Source organism: Toxorhynchites rutilus, chromosome 2 (genome assembly GCF_029784135.1).
Source record: "Toxorhynchites rutilus septentrionalis strain SRP chromosome 2, ASM2978413v1, whole genome shotgun sequence".
Lineage (NCBI taxonomy): Eukaryota > Metazoa > Arthropoda > Insecta > Diptera > Culicidae > Toxorhynchites > Toxorhynchites rutilus.
Window position 1 is genome coordinate 324847379 of NC_073745.1, and position 23155 is coordinate 324870533.

The following is a 23155-nucleotide window of genomic DNA, read 5'->3' on the forward strand; positions in this document are numbered from 1 at the left end:
TTGTGGAATAATGAGTGAAAAAAGTGTAAGGCAGTGGTGTATTTATTTGAAAAATGGTCTGAAAATAACGTCTACTACTTTCTGTATTGGCCTTGTGCATTTGGTTGGAGAAAGATGGAAAGATGGAGAATTATTTTTTCGGTCGATTGCTATTCGAATTTTTGTTTTATAAGTGCAATCGAGTAACTGATCTCACAGCCCTCAGGCAATTTTGCGATTATTCGATTTACGTTCGATTGATCGACAAAGATGGACACCAAGAAGTAGAAAATACACCATGTTTTACAGTTTTACCTTCAATTAAGCAAAAAATGCTAGGCAGGCGGGGGTAAATGCGAACAAATTTTATGACTGATATAGTAATAGCCAATCAAGCGTAATTATGAACTCAACATGAATAAGATTGGATACAAAAATGAATATCAATGAATATTAACAGTTACCGCTGAAAATCTCGTAGAAATTCCATCTGAAAAACCGCTGCTGAATCACAACATAATCGATCTGTTTCCAAACACGATTGTGAATGGATGGTGGCTGGTAATGTAAAAGATCTGATACGACAACAGAATCAGAATCCAATCCAGGATTAACATCCAGGAAGGTGTTGTTGTATATTTGATGGGATTAGTAGGGAATCATCTCCTATGAACGACTTCGTTTCGGTCAAATTACTAAACAAAACAGAATTATTAATTGTGAAACCCGGTATGCGAGTATTTGTACTCCTTAAGGGAGAGCAATTGTGAATTGTTTCTTCCTAAGTTTAAGCTAACGCTTTTTTCCTCTAAATTTCGCTTGTTCGAAAAAGAGGACTATATGCACATTCAAATCATGAAAATATTCATGATTTCATATCGCATTGAGTAGAACTGCTACCAAAACCTATGCAACCGTTATTCAGCCCAGAATTGCATGCGACACTCTGTTCTGGAAAAATAGATTCAAGCCTGTATTTTAGAGTTGATACATATCGAGTTTGATCGAATTAATAATTTTACATTTGTGCTGTCCAATAATGATAATACTCTCAATAAACAATACACATATAATCATTGCAACTCAGCAGAGCACATTCAAAATGTATTGAAACGTTGAGATGTGAATACTATGTCATCGCCTAACCCACTTTTGTTTATTTATTTATTCCCAGGTCCGCAAAAATAGCGGCGCAGATGCCGGATCCCACTTCGCCATGAAGGTTCTCAAGAAAGCCTCAATAGTTAGAAATCAGAAAGACACAGCCCACACACGTGCTGAGCGCAACATTCTGGAGGCAGTCAAGGTAAGTTCAGCGCGTGGTGTGGCACGTTGAGCGATCCGTGCCCTTCTTCTTCTGCTCGAGAGGACGCTAATTGAAATGCTTGTTCTTTGCAGCACCCATTCATAGTGGAACTGGCGTACGCCTTCCAGACAGGCGGAAAATTGTACTTAATCCTTGAGTATCTCAGTGGCGGCGAGCTTTTCATGCACTTGGAGCGTGAGGGAATATTTCTAGAGGATACCACCTGGTAAGTAGCAGCGCAGAGGCGGCGATTTTGGTTCGTTGCTGCTGCTGTTGCGTAAGGAAATGTAATTCACGTGTTTTTTTTCTTTCATAATTTCTAGCTTTTATTTGTGCGAAATTATTCTCGCCTTGGAGCATTTGCACGATCTCGGCATTATTTACCGGGATCTTAAGCCAGAGAACGTACTGCTCGACGCCCAGGGACACGTCAAACTAACCGATTTTGGCCTCTGCAAGGAACACATCCAGGAGGGAATCGTTACGCACACATTCTGTGGTACTATAGAATATATGTGAGTATGATGGAAGTATGTAGAATAATGGCATATACGAAACGTAATACATGCGATGGCGCTACAATGATTGCCTATGATGACGACGGCACTGATGCTATGTGTTTTTTTTCTTTTTAGGGCACCTGAAATTTTAACCAGAAGTGGTCACGGTAAAGCTGTTGACTGGTGGTCACTCGGAGCTCTGATGTACGACATGTTGACGGGAATGGTTAGTATATCTAGGAGTTGCGTTATTAAGCTGAATTATTGTGCTACAAGATAAAATCATTATTATCTGATGACCATCTTGTGTACCATGGGCTATGACAAATTGTATTCCTCAATTTACGAGTGGGCTGTACATTTTCACGTTAACATTTGGTCGGTGTTAAGTCAGACCGGACCATGTGACATTTTTATGATTTCGAGAACAATTATTTTGAAGTTTGGTGCTATACGGGGTTTTCATAGACAAGACAAGTTCGATAAGTTATTCCTGCTGTGCGCGTGATTTTACAAATCTGATAAATGTGGAATTCAGCTTCCCGCTTCAACCTAAAGCTATAAATAAGTCGAAATTTTTAATTTTGCGACTTGGTCCGCTCTGACTTAACACCGACATTTGTTCTTAATTTGTTTGCATCGAATGAAAAAAATCTTTTCTGTTTAATAATTCTATTTCACTAAATTACATTTGATTTATTTGATTGCATTAAAACGTTGAGCCCCGCGTCGATCCCTAGGGGCCGACGTTGAGCTTTTTGGTAAGAAAGCGCTGACTGACTGGGACTAACAAATACAAAATAAGAATAGAAAAAATGGTTTTTTTTCCAAAATATATATTTTTATTAAGGCTCATATGGCGTCAGCCTGACAGGGCCGGGAGTTCAATATTTCGACAATGTATGCCTTACAACTATGTTAGTAACATGTAACCGATTACTCGCGGTTGGCTAAAAGTTAGTATTACAAGTGTTCTCATAATTGGGATGTTACAGTCTGCAATGCTCTCTACGTGCGCCCGACACAAGATACTTCCTATTGGGATGCAGCTGACCATTAATCAGCAACGCCCCCTAGTCTTTACCCCATATCTAGCGTGGTGCGTCTTTTTCGACTCGAGGAATCCATTATTGAATGCTCACTAGCCAGCAGAATCATCAGCTAGTGTAGAGTTGCCATGAGCGGTACAATCCTCAGCTCTTGGTGAATGATCAGTGGGCTGCACAACCTTCGGCCCGTGTATCTGTGAGGTATTTCTATTTACAGGTTTCTATTTACACTGGCACCTCGATTATCCGCGAGCGGATGATCCGCGATGCGGTTTATCCGCGAAAGCGATTTCCATAGTAATGCTATGGACTTTCCCGGAAATTATCAGTGAGGTGTAGGATTTTGCATTTTTGTTTTGGTCATGACTTTCACATTACTTGACTTCTGGTGTACACAACCTTATAGATGGATAGTTTAATGATTCCTTTATTGATAAAACATAGTTATCGTGCTGAAATATTGTGTGTTCGCATCTCTTTTTTAATCAATTTTTGCATTGTCCGCGATTTTCGTGATCCGCGGTGACCTAGCCAGACTATTCCGTGGATAATCGGGGTTCTACTGTATTTGATAAGTATCTTTGGGAGCTGGGATCAACACTGATATGGTGCGGGCTGAATTGAAAGCGCAGCAAGAACAATTCGGGACTTAAGCACCCTCGTCTCGTGCGGTTACAGTTTACTCGCTGTCAAGATGATACTTCGTGCAGCGATGTGTTGTTAATCCCCCTTATTCCACGCGGTGAGTGACGTTAGATAGCAAAGTTTCTTGCTTCATTGTGAAAGCTTCTCTACTTTTCAACTTCTTTTTGGTACCCGAGTCGATAACACATGAGGACACGACTTCAAATCTCACTTAGTGACAAACTATAGTCACGTCATTTGCCTACGGGAATGCAGTAACTTGATCCATCTCACCTCACTCGCCGCGCGGAATAAGGAGGAATATCAGCAGGTTACATTTGGTTGATATACATAACAAAATTATTCGTAATGAACGATTCGAACATCCTCCTCTATGGGAAACTAGTCTAGACCAGGTTATCTAATATAGGTAAAGGCGCCAGCTTGCGAATTGGCGGGCGTCTTAGCAAACAAGTGTTGGTCATCCGAATATCAACCACAGGGACCAGTCCATTTGCTCGGAAACGTGATAATTCGACCTTCCCCAACCTTCATTTCTGAGGTGGTAAGTTCTCATCTTAATCACTATCATTCCAGGTCGAATGTTCTCCTTCCTTTCACTCCACCTTTGTCGGACCTATAACTCTAACAAGTATTCTTCAGACCAGAGCTTTCTGGCATCTGGAATGTCTATTGACCGGAATTCCATCATAACTTGGCTCCGGAATGGCAGTCAGAGGGCGATCGATCAAAAAAGCCTTGGGATTAACGGGTCGAAGTCCGATGAATCATCAGAAGGACCATTCGTTTAGTTCATTGCGAGCATGTACGAAATATGTAGAGCAGCTGTAAATGCACCAGCAGATAGATCTACTACCTCCATATGAATGCCTTAGTGATCATGCAAGTGAAGACGTCAACATTTCTCTTCACAGGTGCTAGCCTTCTTCCAGTCTGCTTGATTAGTAAAAGGTCCGCGAAACCAACGCGAACTCAAGAACTCACCCCACTTCCCACTTAAATCAGCCGTGAGTTCTCATTCCAATTCTTCCTTCCAGATGTTCTTCACAAGAAGTTTTCCGGAAGGATTATCGGCTTCACAAGACCCAATGAGTCGAACATTCCCGAACATTGCTCAACGGAGTAGAAGCATCCTGATTAGACAAGCACAGAACTAGTAACAGATTTTCCGGTTTACTGCCGCTTCGAAACGATATTTTTCGACATGCTATCCTATGCTCGGTGATGGTTGGGAACACAAGTCTATACTCACGCAACTGAACACTAATGAACGCAGGTGTCCAAACCAAAACGATTGTGTCACATTTTCCCGAAATCCACTCACCCGAAAGACAGTTACCCGAATTCCACTCACCCGAATGTAACAAATATCCGAGTGTAACATCTACCCGAACTGACACTTCACCCGAATGCGACATTTACCCGAATGTAATATCTATCCGAATGCGACTCTTACCCGAAAGAAGGATATATTCGAAAAATACGCAAATTTTATTATTAGGAAGTATTTGGATATTTATTTCTGATGAGTGTCATATAAGGATCATATTTGTCTTGTACGTTCATTTCCATTCAAAAAGCATTTTTCGTGGGTAGTGCAATTTGAGCAATAGCGGCGTTGGATAACATCCTTTTCAAAATAATGAAAAGTGAAAGAATGCAGTTTTATAAGGTATTATGAAGTTTATCTATTCATACGGATGACGCAGCCCGCTTACTTAAAAAAATCTGACAATTTTAATACATATGTTAGAAGCAATGAACTACGAAGTTTAAAGCCTCTTAAAAACAAAGAAGTGGAGTGAATTTGGTACATACGTATTATGGCACTGAAATGCAATTTTCATTATGAATTAAGTTTTTCATAATAATATTTATTCTGAGACCACTCTAACAAAGGCAAAGACTCTATCAAACGAGGATAAGGAACCGAGGCGACCTCAAGCCGCCAAAGTGACGAAATTCGGTAGCGGTGGCCTCTTGCAAGCAAACCTATGTTCCACCGATTGCCCGGTTAGTTTGAAACATAGGAGACGGTACTCTAGATCCTCGTCGGACGGCATACGTTTATCTGGTGCATCACGTTTGTAACCAGGCAACCAAAATGCGTTAACGCTCGGTCGGACCTAACTAAAGAATCGTCGCCTATGTTTCAAATAAATCGGGCAATCGGTGGAATACCGGTTTGCATGCGAGAGGCTTCGTGCCACCTCGATTCCTTATCCTCGTCAAATGGGGACTTCGCCCCTATGACACTGACTTCAGAATAAATTTCATCCGGAAATAATAAGTTCATGATAAAAACTGCGCTGCGTAAATAAGTAAGTACATTTTTTTCTTATCAATTCTTATATTTTTTTATATTTTTTATGTTAAAATTATCTGCTTAATTTTCTGAATATTCCATAACCTATGCTCATTTCTGAATGATCTTGTGGCCTTAAAGAGCAATACGGAAAGGAAAGAAGACGGCATGTCAATTGTGCCTACACTAATTTCTAAAAATGACACAGCGAAATCTTCAACATTTTTTTTTCGAATTTCCTCATTACAATTTCTTATTTTACCTCGTATTGTTGTTAGTTTTCCATGTTGTTTTGATTTGATCTTATTTATCAACAGGAGATTCTACAAAACTCATAATCTGATTTGTCGGAATTTTTCTTTCTTCATTCGGGTAAATATTCTATTCGATTAAATATCGTATTCGGGTATTTGTTACATTCGGGTAAATGTCACATTCGGAAATTTGTAGCATTCGGGTTAATGTCCATTCGGATATATTTTGCATTCGGGTGAATGTCATTCGAGTATGTGTTACATTGGGGTAAATGCGTTCCGGGTAAACGTGTTTCGGGGAATTGGACACAATCACCAAAACACCCATTAACAATGTGCTTCACTTAACGCTATTCCATTCGGATCAAAATCAGCGGTCAAAATTGAAGTTTTTGAAAATCGAAAAATCATCCAAGAGGGCAGGAAATTGGGGTTTTCAAAAAAAAAATTCATTCCAAATGTCTTAGAATTGCATGAAACGTCGAGATCTACTGTCATCTCAATTTTTTTTTGTTAAAAATCGACACTTTGGGACTTTTCGGCACTTGGTCGGTTTTGTCTGAAAAGTCGACGAATTTTTTTTTCGAGATAACAGTAAATCTCGACGTTTCATGTAATTCATGTTGGAATCAAAACATGTTGACATGTTGGAATCGAAAAATTGTTTATGAAAACCCCAATTTCCCCAATCGATTTTTCGATTTTGAAAAACTAAAATTTTGACCGCTGCGCGACACTAGTAAATGAAGTCTGATTGTGCTGATATTTTGCAGAGGGTATTTTATCGTGCAAATCATCATTTCACAGGGAGTTCAGTATGAAAAATCGATATGACGATATTCATTGACAGCCTGAACCATACGTTTTGCTTCGTATTCCGAAAAAACTACTAAGTCTCAAAGTGTCGATTTTTAACAAAGAAAAAATTTTCGAGATGACAGTAGATCTCGTTTCATGCAGTTTGAAGACATTTGGCATCAAAATTTTTTTTTCCAAAACCCCGATTTCCTTTACTCCCCCCTTGGGTGATTTTTTGGTTTTCAAAAAATTCAAACTTTTACCGCTGTGCGACACTAGTAAATAAAGTCCGATTGAGCTGATATTTTACACAGGATAGTTTTTCGTTGGAATCAATATTTTTAATCAAGTTCGCTTTGAAAATTTGAGATGGCCATTTTCATTGGCACTCTAAGGGTGGGTTTAGACCTGAGAGAGAGGAGCCAGCTCGCGTTTGTTGTGATCATCCTTATGTCAGCGCGAACCAGTCACGGTGAACCAAGGGGAAGTATTGAAATATGTAGAAAATTTCAACATGACATTTTTTTTGCAAGACGTTTTATGTGAAAATAATGTTGACGTCGGACTACATCTTTCATTTCTATACTGGGGTGTAAGTTCAAAGCTTCGAGAACGAGAGTGTTACATTGGAGAAACGGGATTTTGAGCAATAAACCCTCTTCGCCGGTTGAAAGAAATGGTATGATAACCGCTTCATTCGAAAGATAAAATGTCTACGCGTTATATGTGTGTTACTTATTGATCCAAAAACTTGTTTCAATAGCTCAAAAATTGTTTTGAAAGCAAGCTATTGAAATCGCAAAAATCTGTATATAAGTAGGTGCCAGCTCCACTCAATTATAATTGTACAGCGGTTAGATCATTTTGGAACAGTTACTGCTGCAAAAAAAAAACAAACTTGCTGCTGCGAAGAAGACGACCAGCAAGAAGAAAGCTGCTGCTTCTGCTGGTGTGGCTGCCCGAAAGCAAGAGAACAAATCGAAAACAAATCCTCAAAAATCGTTGCATGCAAGCCGAAAACGCCGAACTCATAGAAATCAGTAACAGCTTCGAAAAAACCTACCATCGCCACACATAACACACAACACGAGAGAAAAAAAGATAGTGTTTTCAGCAAATCAAATCCAATTCTTTTCAGAAAGAGTTTATCAAATACTGCGGTCAAATACATTCTTTTTGTAATTTCTTCGATCAAGTGCGATCAACGTAAGATTACATCTTTCGAGCACTTATTAGGAGTACAATTAATCTTGTGAAAGACAATTCATTCCTGCTCGACACTCGCACAAAAAATGTTCACTCATCAATGTCACAAACAGGGGGTCTTCGTAGCCACTTGGTTACGCGTTCGCTTACCAAGTGATCGATCGTGAGTTCAAACTCAGGGCCCTCAATTGACCATCTTTGTGTTGTTATAGAATAACTACGTCCACGTAACCACCGTCAGCGATGGAAATCGATCCACGGTGGAACAAAGATCGATACATCCATACAACTGATCTGCTCTGCAAGAAACATCGGGCTGCTGTTCTATAAATAACTCAACAATGATCAATATCAACTGTCTCCGCTGACCGGTCTGTTGAACAATGGATGAACAGAAAGAATACCCTTACGCCTAAATGGCTACTACTGTGTAATTTACCATAATGTAATGGAACAGAAAACTTAACGCCTAAATGGCTACTACTAACTACTGTGTAATTCACAATTCATAGAAACATAAATATATGTACATGTACACGGTTAAACCCGGCTCTGTTACAGCTAAATGCTAATGAGCCTAATAAATAAATGGGATAAAAAAAATGTCACAAACGGGAAGTGGGTGTTGTGAGGGAGGGCAGAGTGAGCGCAACATTTATGCAGACTGATTGGAAGCGACAGATATGTTGTATATGGGAAATGGTATACAAATTATATCACACATAAAGGGGAGAAAGAACCTTGACCCTTTTAGTTTTTTGGACAAGACTATTGGTTCACCTTCACTATCGGTCAATTCGATTGGATCTTCAGTGATACTATTGCCTTGATTAAACCTGCATGTCAAATTTAAATATTGCATATGAATGGTCTATCAGTGATGGAATATCATGGCAAAGATGACGAGAGACTGGTTGTATAATTCTCATCTTCATACGAATGCCTGTTAAAAATGCAGACACAGCATCCTTTTTAGTCAACCTAGTATTATTTTCATCGGACACAAACAAAATTCCCTCAAAATGCACCTGAGAGAAATCAATGTTGGCTATTTTCATTGGAAGATTAGCTCTTATTTTATGTATTCCACACACACACAGGTTTTTTTTTACGCGGGGGATACGTATCTCGTAAAAAAAACCGCGTTAATTAGAAAATCCGCGTAAAAAAACCTGGGTGTACGCTGCATATTCAAATTGCATCGGAGATAGACAATCATCGCCCACATTGCAAAAATCGATTCGTCGAGCTTGCAGCAATGATGAACCTGGAACCAGTGAAAGAATACAAGAATTCGCGAAAACTGAATGAACGATCGGAAAAAGTCACAAATGGACCCAAAACACCCACAAGATCTCCACCGACAAACAAATCATAAAAGTCAGTTTGCTTCTAATTTCGGATTTTGTTTTAGAAATCATCGAAATAATTCTTTAGGACAACTATATCGAAATTATCAAAAGTAAAAAATGTTTGAATGGGCCGATGCCGCTAGAAGCCATGATGTGGGCTGACCTGGTACATCTTTTATTATTTCCTACATGATCAGTGTTCAAATTTTTACCCCCCATATATTCCTGTTAGACGCAGTCCTATGTCAAAAATCAAATCGGGGATAAAACGCACAAATGTACTCACTAACAAAGGATCACGTCAAGTTTGAACACTTTTCTCATAAATGAATGACAGCAACTTGCTTGATTGAAATTGTCAGTTTGGAATTTTCTTGATGAGAATGCGTAAAAAGAATAAGAAGAAAACAAACTATTTGTCATTCAGCTGGCTCCTCTCTCTCAGGTTTAGACTAGGGATATATTCATGTGAAGAAATATGATGAGATTTATAGAAATCGCATCATCCGTTTACACTAGCGTGAACTTCTATAATGAATATATTCATATCTTCGGTGAATTTATTCACCTGAAGTAGAACTGCATCCAACTTTAGTGATTTCTCACCAGTGAGAAATTCACAAGCGTTTACATATGCTGAATTTATTCAAGTTATATATACCTCGAATAAGTGTATCATATTTATTCTCATCCGTTTACACCTATTTTCACGTGAATAAATCCATCTATAGCTATAGATCTCCCTAATGTAAACCCGCCATAATGAACATACATATGCTGTCGCGCAGCACTTTCTGAAGGTCGTGCATAAGGAAAAGGAAATGCTTGGAATAGCTGGTACTGCATAATTAGTGTTCAGCTGGGTGTTATTGAAGTCGTGGAGACTTCCCGTGTGGAGGTTATATATTTACATCACATGCGGAAAGATTCGTTTGCTTGCCTGTGTTGTTTCAATGAGGTGTTAATGAGGCAAGCGGAAAAGTGTTTGGTCAGGGAATATTCTAATAATGACTTTTTGGAATTTGAGACAACTTGTATGATTGTATGATTGTATGCTACGAAGGACATGGCGAATTCTTAACAACCCCTTGTGCTCTAGCACTTCAATATGATGGCGGCTATGTTGTCCAAATATTCATGGTTGGCGTAACCACCAACACCACTTAGTGATGGAAAACGCCTTTTTATTGTTTTTAACTGAATAAACATGACGGTAAACAATTTATAAAGAATAATAAATCTCTATTCAATGAACATAATCGGTCAAAAGTGGGTCGGATGGGATTTATGATTTTCATTATTTAGTTCAATTGAAAAAAATACGGTTTACGTCAACCATGCATATTTGGGCATAGTTACTGTGTTAAAAACTGTTATGCCGCATATTTGCGCAAATGAGATGGTAGCTGGTACGTGCGCGATGAATCAGGAATAGTTTTTCCGGTTGCCTGCTAGGTTATCCGGGGATATGCTTCGCTGCTGCGTATAGAGATTAGAGGTTTCGGATCGCAAATATCATATCAACATACCTTCCCTTCCCTTGATGGTTGTAAGGCCGAGGTCGGAGTAGTTATGAATCATCAAAATCATGTACAATACTATTCCAATTGTACATTTGCTTCAAGACAACCTATGATAGAATGTTATCTATCGAAGGTTCCGCAATGAAAACCAAAATGCAAAAATGCAACTGAAGGATGCACACCATCAGTAACGCTTCTGTCTTCAATTTTCAGCCACCTTTCACGGCAGATAATCGCAAGAACACAATAGATGCCATTCTTAGGGGTAAACTCAACATACCGGCCTACCTAGCGTCCGACTCGCGCGATCTCATTCGCCGCCTTATGAAACGTCAGGTGACACAACGTTTGGGCAGCGGGCCCACAGACGGGCAAGCGGTGCGGGCTCATGCATTCTTCAAAAACGTCTGCTGGGATGACGTGCTAGCTAGACGACTGGATCCTCCAATCAAACCAGTTCTGGTAAGATACTCAAGTTGAGCTGTGGTCTGTATGTAAATTCTAGATAATTGATTCCATTTTTCATTCTATTGCAGCGAAGTGAGGACGATGTATCACAATTCGACACAAAATTCACTAAGCAAATTCCCGTTGACTCTCCCGATGATTCCCTGCTGAGTGAGAGTGCCAATTTGATCTTTCAAGTGCGTATCAAAATTTAATAAATGCTAATCATGCTCGAACTTTAACGTCCCGTTTATCGTTGATTTTTAGGGATTCACCTATGTCGCCCCTTCGGTGCTAGAGGAGATGGCCAAAACGACGACAGCTCGTTCCCCCCGTCGGACACCCCGCCATCACCATATCGGCAGTCACAGTAGTCACGCACATATGTCCAACAGCCGCCGCATAAGTGGTGCCCTGGAGAATGGTGCAATAACGCGCGCAGACGAGCAGATGCTCAGCATGCCCCGGATGCAGCCTCACACAGCCCACGGCAGCAATCATCACATGGTGTTCCAGCAGCAGCAGCCACATCAGCAGGCGCCCCAACCTCAGCAGCTCCCATCTCAGCTATCGGCAGCAAGAAGTGCGCAGTTCGGCGCCGGACCGAGTAATCCAACCAACCCTCGGCTCACGGCGGCTCGGCTGCAACCCTTCGCGTCTAGGCCCTCCCCTCAGGATGAAATGATGGAGGTGTATCCTGAGCTACCGATTTCTTAGTGAGTATATTATTCATTTTCGGGAAATCATGCTCGATATCTTCGAATTTGGCACTTTGATTGCAATGTTTCCTCTGTGCTGTGTATAATTATCGTTTGACCAGTTGGGCGGTGTCGTTTCACCGGCATTTTTTTTTCTTAGGTATTTCTTGGTTTTTTTTTCTATGATGATCTATATGAGCAATATTTATTTATGTTTGTTTGAAGAGGTTCGAACCATGTGGCAGGTCCTTTTCGCCACACTGCTGGAACCCGAACATTTGCACAACCTCTCGAAACAACCTGTTAGGCCCGACGTTTTCGAACGAGTCACGGCTTGTTGAGAGTATCCGCTCCGTCTTTTTATTCCCCAACGATACTTTGCCATCTGTATATCGTGAAGCAGTTACACTTCCGATCAGAAAGCCACCAATTGATGTAACATCGACTAGCATTAATATTCATCGTTCCGGAATGTTCTCTGTTCCAATCTCTTCCATCTATAGCATACGGGCAAACAACAACGTAGCGTCGGTATGTTCATGGCCTGTAAAACTGTGATTTGGCATTTATTTTGATCCCACCGCTCACGCACACATAGTTCTTCGGGTGCTTTCTCTCGATTCCGGCAGAGAGATTGAACTGAACCGGCACCGGCGCAAACCCCCCCAAACATACACACTATCATCAGCGGCGCGCGAAACCCACCGGAACGAAACCCGTTTATGACAGTGGAGAGTGTACTTTTTCAAAATTAACAAGTAAGAAGGTATACATCATACTCATTCAAGAAACTTCACACAGAGAGAAAATTAAAGGGAAACATTGTTTATGAAGGAGATTGGAAAAGTGCATCTGTAGAATTTATTTTAATCGAATTTGATCTGTTTAGGGAAAAGTTTTTCGAAAAGTAATGTAATATATTTCATCATGTATAAAAGCCCCAAAAGGAAGCCAAAGGAAGCAGCCATCGATGTCACTTAGTATTCAACAATACGAATATATATATCAGTGAGAGCTTTCGAACTATTCCTCTATATCTATCCATTCACTTGACGATTTGTTTTTAGTAAATACCTCGCTTTGTTTAGTTGTCATCTAAGAAAAGATACTTTGTAGTATTGTTCAAACTCATGGAATATGGACACCCCCTAGTTATAAGCAACCCAGATGGACTGACGTCTTAGTTAAATCTTCTAGAATTTGCCGAAGCAGCGCTATAAATTTAAATAGGAAAGAGTGAACCTTCGCTATCTCTATTGCATTCAACTATTGATGCATAATAATTTGAGCATTCCACTAAGGTGTTGAATTGAAAACAAAATTGTCTATGGTTATTACTTAGTTGAATTATGTTAGTTTAGGATAATCTTCCATTTTCTCTAAAAATAAACCATCAAGCTGGGAATAACAATTTCTTTTGCGTTGCTTTCATTACATGAAATAGTTGACCACTATCACAACTGCACTAGCATAGAAAAAAAACATAGTTAAAAAAACGATACAAAGACTTAATTTCCACAAAAGTTAAAATGTACAGCGATCGACGAATAGTGAAATTGTTTTAGAATTGACTAAAGGATATACGATTTGTATATATTCTCTATCGAAGTACCGAAAGAAACCTCTATTTCTTATTCTCTTTTGTAAGACGCAAACAACTGTTTTTGTGTCTCCCTGATTGTATTCTATTGTACTTCTTCATGTTTCATACTCAACGCAAAGAATGCTTTCAAGAGAACGAGAGAGATCTATAGAACAACTGCCGAAAGATTTCACCATCAAGATTGTTACCGCGCTGAGATGTTTATTTTGAACAAGATTTGTTGCAGTCTCGGTCTGTTTATAGTTTGAAATCGCACAACGGACAAATGACTTGGCTCCATTCGTTCATGCGATTTGACACTTCTAGACTACTTTCTATGGAATTACTTGGGAAGCAAGGTCCAGTCACACTTCAATACTCAGAGCAAAAAAAAACAATCCAATTTTGTATTCTTTTATGCTGTCCAATGGTAATGACGGGCAGCCCAGTTTTGGATATTATTCCGAAATGATACTATCACTGTAATCATTATTGTCGTTTATTTCAGGTGGAGGCAGCGCTTTCGTAACAACTGAATAAAGTATTTTAATCAAATTACGTCGAATAAAATGGTGTTCATCGTCAAGTTAATGCCAGAAAGGTAATTAATGAACATATAAGTTAGATTTTCAGTTAAAGTATAAAAAAATAATTGTTCCTTCAAAGACTCACTCAATGGTTCCGAACCGAGTTTCCAAAGATACAAATGAAGTTCTTCTTAACATGTCCGTCTTACCCCCATTTCCCCTACACGTCTTATGAAGGCCGTTGTGTTCTAGAATAATATTTTTCGGCTCCTATGTACTTTCGGCTATATCATTTTATTATTTTATCAATCCTTCTGGCTTATAGTCTTGATGAATATAACTGCATGGAGCGAAGGATGTTCTATCTAAACACTGTCAATCACATATCAAACAAATGTGATACTTCATTGGAAGCCCTCATTACATCAACCCAATTACGAAAATCACCTTGTTTTTTGTCCTAACATTATTTTTCCGCGATTAAGTTGAATGGAACATAAATTACACTCCCATTCTAAATAGTTATCCACAGTTGCTCAATTAATACATCAACATTGCAGAATAATGTATACGACAAACAACGTCGAACTGCTAAAATCACGCCGCCGCCAGATGACTTATTACTGCGATCAGGAACCCTCGACTAAGGCAAACGGACAGCGTTGTCGGCGAATTATGAACAATGGCTGACAGAGACATAATAATCGTTTTGCAAATTTATAAAAGGCATTAACCTAACTAGATTGGGGGCCCGATGACTCCCAGAGTCCACTGATAGATGATCATTCAAGTTCGAGCTGGCTGACAAGATGACAGAGTAGGCGTTGATAGGTCAATTCGGGGAAGTATATTTGCACTGGGAAGCCTAAAATCCCGGAGGCCACTTTCTTCAAATGCTCAAAATGCTTTCTTCAAATGGATCTTTTTTATACGTCAAAAGAATAACCAAAGGCGACAGACAATATGATGGCAGCAGATGAAACTGTTGTGCGAAGTGTAGGTTAAAAAAAATATAAAGTGAAATTATCCTCTTTCAGTGGCGAAGATTTCATCTCGATATGAGCGGCTTCAAAAAAATTTGCACACCTTCGTCGTGATGCTCTCCATAAAAACCTTGCTACCGTCTATCTCTTCATATGTCCCCTCGGATGATACCAACATCATTTTTTCTAAATCACATCAGGTTTCATAATTTGTGACTAAAAATGATTGTTAACATACAAAAATTCGAAGTTTCGAAAATTCATAAAAAATCAACGTTCCACAAAGTTTGTAGTAGTTTTACTATCTTGGACCCGTTTGTTAAATTTTCAACATAACTTCTATTTTATATGAACTTTTTTTAAAAAAAAGTTAAAAAATACATATTTTAGATATTGCAAATAGAGGTTTTTTTATAAATAAAAAAAAGAGTATACATTTTTTTCCTAAATGTATATTTTTTCACGACTCATAGTTTTTGAGATATAAATTATCAAAGATTTCTATTATTAAAATCGACACGTCCTTTTCAAAAGTTACTTTTGAGTCAAAAAATCCCAATTGCTGTGGAAAACTCATAATACCTCCAACCCAAACGGAATACAAATTCGAATACAGGTTTTTAAAATCTGCATTTTTAGGGCGACTTCGTTTGGAGTTGCTTATCTGCGAGGAAACTAGCGTTCGTTTTTCAATATACAGTAGAACCTCCATTATCCGCGAGCGAATGGTCCGCGGTGCGGTTTATCCGCGAAAGCGAGTTCCATAGTAATTCTATGAAACTACCCTAAATTTGACAATGAGTGGTAGGTTTTTGTTCTTCTGTTTTGGTCATGACTTTCACATTATTTGACTACTGGTGTACACGACCTTACAGATGGATAGTTCAATGATTCCTGTATTGATAAAACATTGTTTTCATACTGAAATATCTGTTTTTTTTGTGTTTGCACCTCATTTTTAGTCATTTGTCATTTGTCACGGATAAATTTTCATGATCCGCGGTGAGCTAGCCCGACTATTCCGCGGGTTCCACTGTATAAATATATTTTCAAAAAGGCCTGGTTCAGATAGTTTTTCATCAACACGAATGCACACTCAGAAGTGCAATGAAGCACTTCAGAATCATTGACTTCTGCTCTTGCATCAAAAACAATGTGATAATTGTGTAATTTGGCATCAATTCATAAAATCCGGAAGGTCCTAGCATGGTTTGATGAATAGGGGCTTCAGATTCTGGACTGGTCAGCTTGTTCACAAAATCAAAACCCTGTCAGAACTTATGAGGAGTGATCGTACGAATAGTAGATGCAGTTTACAAGCATATGAGTGATTTGAAGAACTTAGACGAGAATTAGAATTAGAAACTTATTGTAACTCACGTGAAATTGACATTAATTTTGTAAAGCAGTGAGAGTATTTCCATCTGGTTCTATAGTTATGAAACACTGGAGTTTTAGTTTTTTGAATATTTCTCGCCTGTACATAACAAAAAAGTTCAAATGGTCAGTCTCATAAATGAAGATAGTTATTGTATTCTACACTATATATTTCAATTCAATCGACTTCTTACATATCTCTGGACACTCAGAATAATGAAGTGGTTCTATGCTTATGAAACGCAGTGTATACAGCACACATGTGTCTTGCCAATGACTGTGTCACATTTATCCGAAAGACAGTTACTCGAATTTCAATCGCCCGAATGTAACAAATACCCGTGGGCGACAGATACTCGAATGAACATTTACCTGAATGGACATTTACCCGAATGTACTATGTACAGCTGTAATTTTATATTTATTCTGATAGACTTTATGTTTATTTGTGAAAGACTTTGTTAAAAAGATCGCAATAATACATTAACTGGTATCCAAAAATTCCTATATTGCGTGGGTAGAGCAAAAATGGAAAAAGGGACGTTGCGTATAATATTTTTCTAAGATATGAAAAATGGTATAGTTTCACTTTTATAGTTATTAAATCATTGATTTCTTTCAAATGATGGGCTTCCAATTCGATTATAAACATTATCCAGTAGTCATTTATCATGTATTCCTTATACATAGAAGACAACTGTCAATTCGAAACAGTCGCAATTAAATTCATATACAGCCCTATTCTGTATTCCGACGGATTTCCAATTCGTTCGAAACCGTTATTCCGTTCGAGTTATAATTTCGCATTCCCTATTTCGAACGTTTTGCCCATTTAATGTTCGAAGAGAAACAGATCGATCGAAATGCAAAAACAACTCGAACGGAATACAGAATGGAATTTTTTCAAGTCGTTCGAAAGAAATACAGAATGAGGGTGATAATGAGATATTGAAATCTGTAAAAATAAAAATAAAAAAAGAATGAGAACACAGCGAGATTCTAGAGCATTTACGAGAAACAAAGTCACTCGAATACCATTTATCTGGATAGAACGGATATCTTTTTCTTTTGAAATATGAATGATATATTTTGAAGCAAAAATTAACCGGGCAAACGCTCGGTCGGACCTAACTAAAGAATCGTCTCCTATGTTTCAAACTTACCGAGCAATCGATGGAACATAGATTTGCTTGCGAGAGGCCGCCGCTTCCGATAGCAGGTCGGCTGCCGTCTCGGGTTGCGTCATCTCGACGCCACCTCGGCCACCTCGGTTTCTTATCCTCGTTAGATCGAGAATTCGCTCCCATTACATTGTCCGAATTTGTCCCACTTCATTCGGGTGAATGTTGCATTTGGATAATTGTCGCATTCGGGTATTTGTTACCTTCTGGTGAATGTTATTCGGGTAAATGTGCTTCGGGTTAACGTGTTTCGGGTGAATGGGATTCGGTGTAACATTCACTTACACAGCCTTTACCAATATGGAAAAGATGCTCAGAAGTGGTATGCGGAAATAGATATCAATTTTCAACGAAAGAACGTGACCTAAAATATTATGCAAAACCTTATGGATAGAATCAGTTATGTTAGGCTTTTTAAGCAACCAAATGATTCCTCAACAGAAATAATGAAGAATTGTTTCAAGCTGCTTCTCAACAATTCCTAATTATTTCTCGATTTATCACATATCCATTGTGTGGTTTACTACAACATTCTGGAATGACACCCTTCTGTGTAGACCTTCAAGTCTGTAGTCTTATTGATAACGGAAAGTTGTGAACCCCTCGTTAGATCGGGTGTTCTCTGGCGAATTTATCAACCGAAGCTAACTTAAACTGTTTGGAAAATCTCCTTGAATCGTGGCAACAAAGGAATTTTGCTCGAGAAGCTTCCCAAGAATAAGCAACCCCGATATACCTCCATGTTGTACAACTTTTGAGCACGTGTTCGATTTCTGCTTCAGCGTTCAACTTGATTATCATTGTACGATCGTAAGTTCCAGTATGACGTTTGCTATGGTTCTTCCAAACTGCAGTTCTCGGACACGCATTAAGACGTCACAGGCTCCGCAATTTTGAATCGAATTCCAGAAATGACATCAGATGTGCGCGTCTAAAATTGATTTTCTTCTTTCGGTTTCCACCTGTCGCAACCTTCCAAAGCTGAATTAAGTGCGCTACACATACAGCGCACCGTCAACTCTTCTCTTGGACTTATTTTGCCGACGTCAAAGTTGCCGGTGATTGTGTATGTGAATAGAGACGTCGGTTAATCGTTCGATTAATTCAAATAATCGAATATCTGAAGTTATAATCGATTAATTTGAAATCAAAATATGAATACTCGCGTAACTTTTGAAAACGTCCTAAGTAACAAATGTAAACAAATCGAGTTAATGGATGCACACTATTAGTTATCAATCATGTAATGCATTGAGAAAACAATCGTTCAAGTATCTATCCTTTTCACCTTTTTATCGCCGTTACAAAAAATGACCAATGTACAGATTCGAATTTTAAGCACTCGACTGTTACTTCGGACACCACTTTCCTCTGACGCTCGATACATCCGAAGTAACAAAGCAACCAATACAACACGAAATCGCACTTCGGTCATTTTGAGTTTTTGTTATTTTCGGGTGTTGATATCGTTTTTAGTTCAATTCAACGAGTTATAACAATAATGATCTGCTTTTAGCACGAAGTGCAAGTATTTGGATCGTTGTTTAGTAGTTATTTTCAGATTCTCATCGTGCAACGTTATTTGTCCAATGTACAAAGCGGGCAGTCAAAACGTCCAATGTAACATTTTTCGCTCGAAGGCTTGAATTTCTAACTAAAATCACATGACAACAGTTACGATTGGTTTTTCAGAGTTATTATTGACTGCTAGTGGTAAAAGTAGTGATAAAGATCGATTCCTTTTGAAACAATTCGCGGAACAATATTCCGATCTTCAACTCCGTTTTTCTCGAGTTGATGTGAATGTTACATAGGACCTTTTCAAAAGTTACGCGAGAATACATCGAATAATTGTCACTGTAATCGCAATTAATGAAAGGAGGAATCTTTCTCAAGGTTAATGCATTTTTAGACTAAGAATTAGGCTATATAATTTTTGTTATCCAACATTTTTTATCAAACCATCTAATATCGACAACCCGATAGACCACGCGACCAGAATGACAACGTGATACGTGATTATTTCAAGAAATAAATACTCGTTCGATTAATCGAATATTGAAAGACAATTATTCGAATGAATCGAATGTTGAGAAATGCCCCAACGATTAATCGATAATCGAATAAATGAAAAATTTAGACATCACTATATGTGAATGCTACCATACGATTCCCATGGGAGAATATTTGACATTTCATCCCTTCACGTTGAATTCACGGTGACGGGACGGTGTATGTGTTGCGCACTGTAATCGTAACAAAACTTTCATAACTAAAAAGAGTAACTTACCAAACAGTCTACTATCACATTAATCTAGAACTGACCGAGCGCAATGAGCGTTGTAATAAAATCAACACAACCCATGCCATGTGTATATTTACAGTTATATTGTTTACTCTCTGAGGAAATGATGCAGAAATCGTAATTATCGAGGAAAGGGCTTTAGTGAAGATGCCTATAAATGACTGCAATTTCAAATATTCTTCATTCCACAATGACCCACTGACTTGAATGGAAAGTCGCTACGTGTAACTTCGCTGATTCTGGTCCAAAGAAATGATCAATCAGGCGTGAGACCTCGAAAACATGGTTAATAATCAACTATCAACATTATCTTATCGAGAGCTAAGCATTCACCTCGACACAATTCAAGTTCTGAAATCGATGTGATAGATTGTTCATGTTAAGGATATCATTGTTTTGAAATCTTGTTTTAAAAATTACCTTCTGGAGAGAATGTAGGAAGTGTCTGTACTAGCAACCAGTGGATTCCAGATAAACAATAGCTTCGAATCAACTCTTACGATGTTCACAATGCCCAGTAGACAATTTTGCGTATGTTAAAGATATAGTCCAGCGAATATTTCCAACGCCGTGAACAGAGGAAGTACAATGCAGTGGTGCTCTACAGATGAGGTAGATTACCTGGTTAGATGATTGGATATAAAGAAACACGAAAGTAAACGAATGCTATACATGATTAAATACTCACTCGCAGCACACATGGGCCAGGTTAACTAAAATAACTCTCTCTTTATTCTTCCAGGCCAAGAGTGGATTACAACAATTTTAGAAGATTTATAATATAACAAAATACTAGTAGTTAAATTTTCACGAAGGATGAGGAAGAGGAGACAACAAAAGTGGATTAATATTATTATTTGTCGTACGTCAAACTGCAGCAATTGATGATGATTTACCAGAGCAAACGAGAAAGCGAGAGCAGATCAAGAATCGGCATATAATGGGATAAGAGTGTCGACACGCACGTGTTAGCGACAGCAGCTTGTTGTAACCGATATATTAACAGGTTATGTGAATAGGCAATATTTTACGTGATTGACCATTTATTGAAAGAGTCGACAGAGACACATAAACAACACATACACACCAAGCGAGTATAATATGCAAGCAAGCAAGCAAACAAGCAAGCTGAACAACACTGAATATTGAATGATGATCAGACAGCGTAATCTAACAAGCAAATGAGATGTTAACAACGCAGCGGTCTCGCAATCGCCATGGGAATATATGAAAGAATATAAGCAAAACTACGGTTGGAATCATCTTTTCGATGCACGATTATTGTTTCACTTATACTCCTAGATATTGTGCCCTCGGAAGGATATGTACTAACCTGTATTACAACTTGACAATTCAAACACAACATGATTCAAAGGCTCGGTTTGATAATCACACTCTGCTCCAGATTAAAACGGTAATACCTAGTGATAAGAATTTAAGCTTATGAACTTGTTGAAACAAAACATTTCTTTTGCGAGTGTTGCGAAGATGCCACAAAAAACTTAAGAAAAAGAAACCGTTTTCAATTTAGGTTAAAACAAATATATGCAAAAATCTATTGTTGAAGCGCTTCGTAAGAGCAGACTGTTCCCGCGCAACAGTGCAGATGGAGTTGAATAAAATCAGAAAATTGAGTTCCTGTATACAACACAACACAACAAAACACCACCCTCAGATGGCAGAATGGCAAAGCACAACAAACAACACATTAATGCAAAAGAACAAAACATTTAGAGTAAACTGAATTAAGATGTTTCAAAAGATGAAAAAAGCAAACTCATTCAACTTTGAAAACACGTTTCTTAGGGAAAAAATCACCTATTACATGAAGGCACGAATGAGAGTTGTTTTTGTTGGCTAGAATGAATATTATGAAGGAATGAACATAGGACTAAGGATTCTTTTATAAATATATGGATTAGTTTAGCAGCACAGCAGTACCACAATGTAACGGAATATGATGAATCCCGTAGATCAAGAAGAAAGTCACATTTTGTCGAGGATGCAAAATAATTATGGAAAAGGCGATTTTTGTATAGTTAGGAAACCTAGCATTGTAACCTTCTTTAGCCAAATATCCCTCCAAAAAGCAAACGTAATAGTTATTTTAATCACTAGCTCGAGGTTGATGATGATGATGACGATGATATGGTTTGATGCAGTTACACCGGGAAAGAACAGATTATATTCTAAACACAATAGCAGCAATGATGGATGCAGATGAGTGGCGAGTTGCTTTTTCCTCTCAACAACAACCATCAATGTCTGTAGAGAAAGTAAGTAAAATATGACTTAATTTTAACAACAACATAAAAAAAACACCCTTACCAATAGAAAATTAAAGCGAACTCCTAATATATTGAAACATTCTGTTCACTTAAGCCGTTGGGTAAAATGATGGAAACAAAGCAGAAGCGAATACATAATGCCGAAGAAATTGGAACCACAATGGTCACAACAGAGAACGAAACATAAAATGCAATAGTCTGGATTCTCAAATGAACATAAACTGATTTGACTGATTTTAAGGTAACTATTTTAGAATATTATAAGAGGATTATTCACAGTAACCTGCGAATAGTAGAGAATTTTTTGTACAATAGACCAAATAAAACATATAGCAAACAAATAGATCAATGATACCAACCAAACGATATTCTGCAGTTTTCCGATAATTTTAATCATTAATGTATTAACACTATGTTTTATCCATTCGATTGAGTTTAGTGCTCATTCCTAGCTAGGGCACTATTTCCAAGTAATGCATTAATCAACCGCTCAGCTGATTTTCTTTCTCTCATTTTTGGCATTCGGGTCTAGGAGAATAACATTTCCTCCGACAATCGGTTGAATGGGAAATAAATTCAATTCATTTCTGATTATAGTTTACCATTTTCAAAATCACTATATTATAATATTACTTACGTAGAGAAGAGCGAGAGACCAAGTGGAGCCTAGATTTTTAGTGGAAACTAATCAAATTGAGGAAGCCCAAATGTGTGTGCGTATAAGGTTGAGCAGTTGAACTGGCAAGAAAAGATCGTATAAAACGCTTGAAGATTTGAACATTTAAAATTCCCTCCGTGTTTTTTGTGTTGATTGATGACCGTTTCCCGCTTGGGCCAACTTATACTTTAG

The 23155-nt window shown here is 38.3% G+C and overlaps 1 protein-coding gene across 10 annotated transcripts in view; it reads left to right on the forward strand.

Annotated features, from left to right (window-relative positions):
• LOC129764418 (ribosomal protein S6 kinase beta-2) overlaps positions 1–23092 on the forward strand; it is a 122444-nt gene extending 99352 nt beyond the window's left edge. For 4 of the 10 annotated variants that reach the window (XR_008741135.1, XR_008741141.1, XR_008741138.1 and 1 more), the window contains 9 exons: positions 1154–1285; positions 1378–1511; positions 1609–1800; positions 1921–2011; positions 11131–11379; positions 11454–11561; positions 11632–12080; positions 12566–12828; positions 20760–23092. Coding sequence is in view for 3 of the 10 variants with exons in the window: in XM_055763476.1 (XP_055619451.1) it covers positions 1154–1285; positions 1378–1511; positions 1609–1800; positions 1921–2011; positions 11131–11379; positions 11454–11561; positions 11632–12080; positions 12566–12620 (1410 nt within the window). In the remaining 7 variants the exon portion in view is untranslated. Of the gene's footprint in view, positions 1–1153; positions 1286–1377; positions 1512–1608; positions 1801–1920; positions 2012–11130; positions 11380–11453; positions 11562–11631; positions 12082–12565; positions 13474–20759 lie in introns of those variants that run through there. The other 6 variants (XR_008741139.1, XR_008741140.1, XR_008741136.1 and 3 more) reach the window with 6 other exon arrangements.
• Positions 23093–23155: the final 63 nt, after the last annotated feature.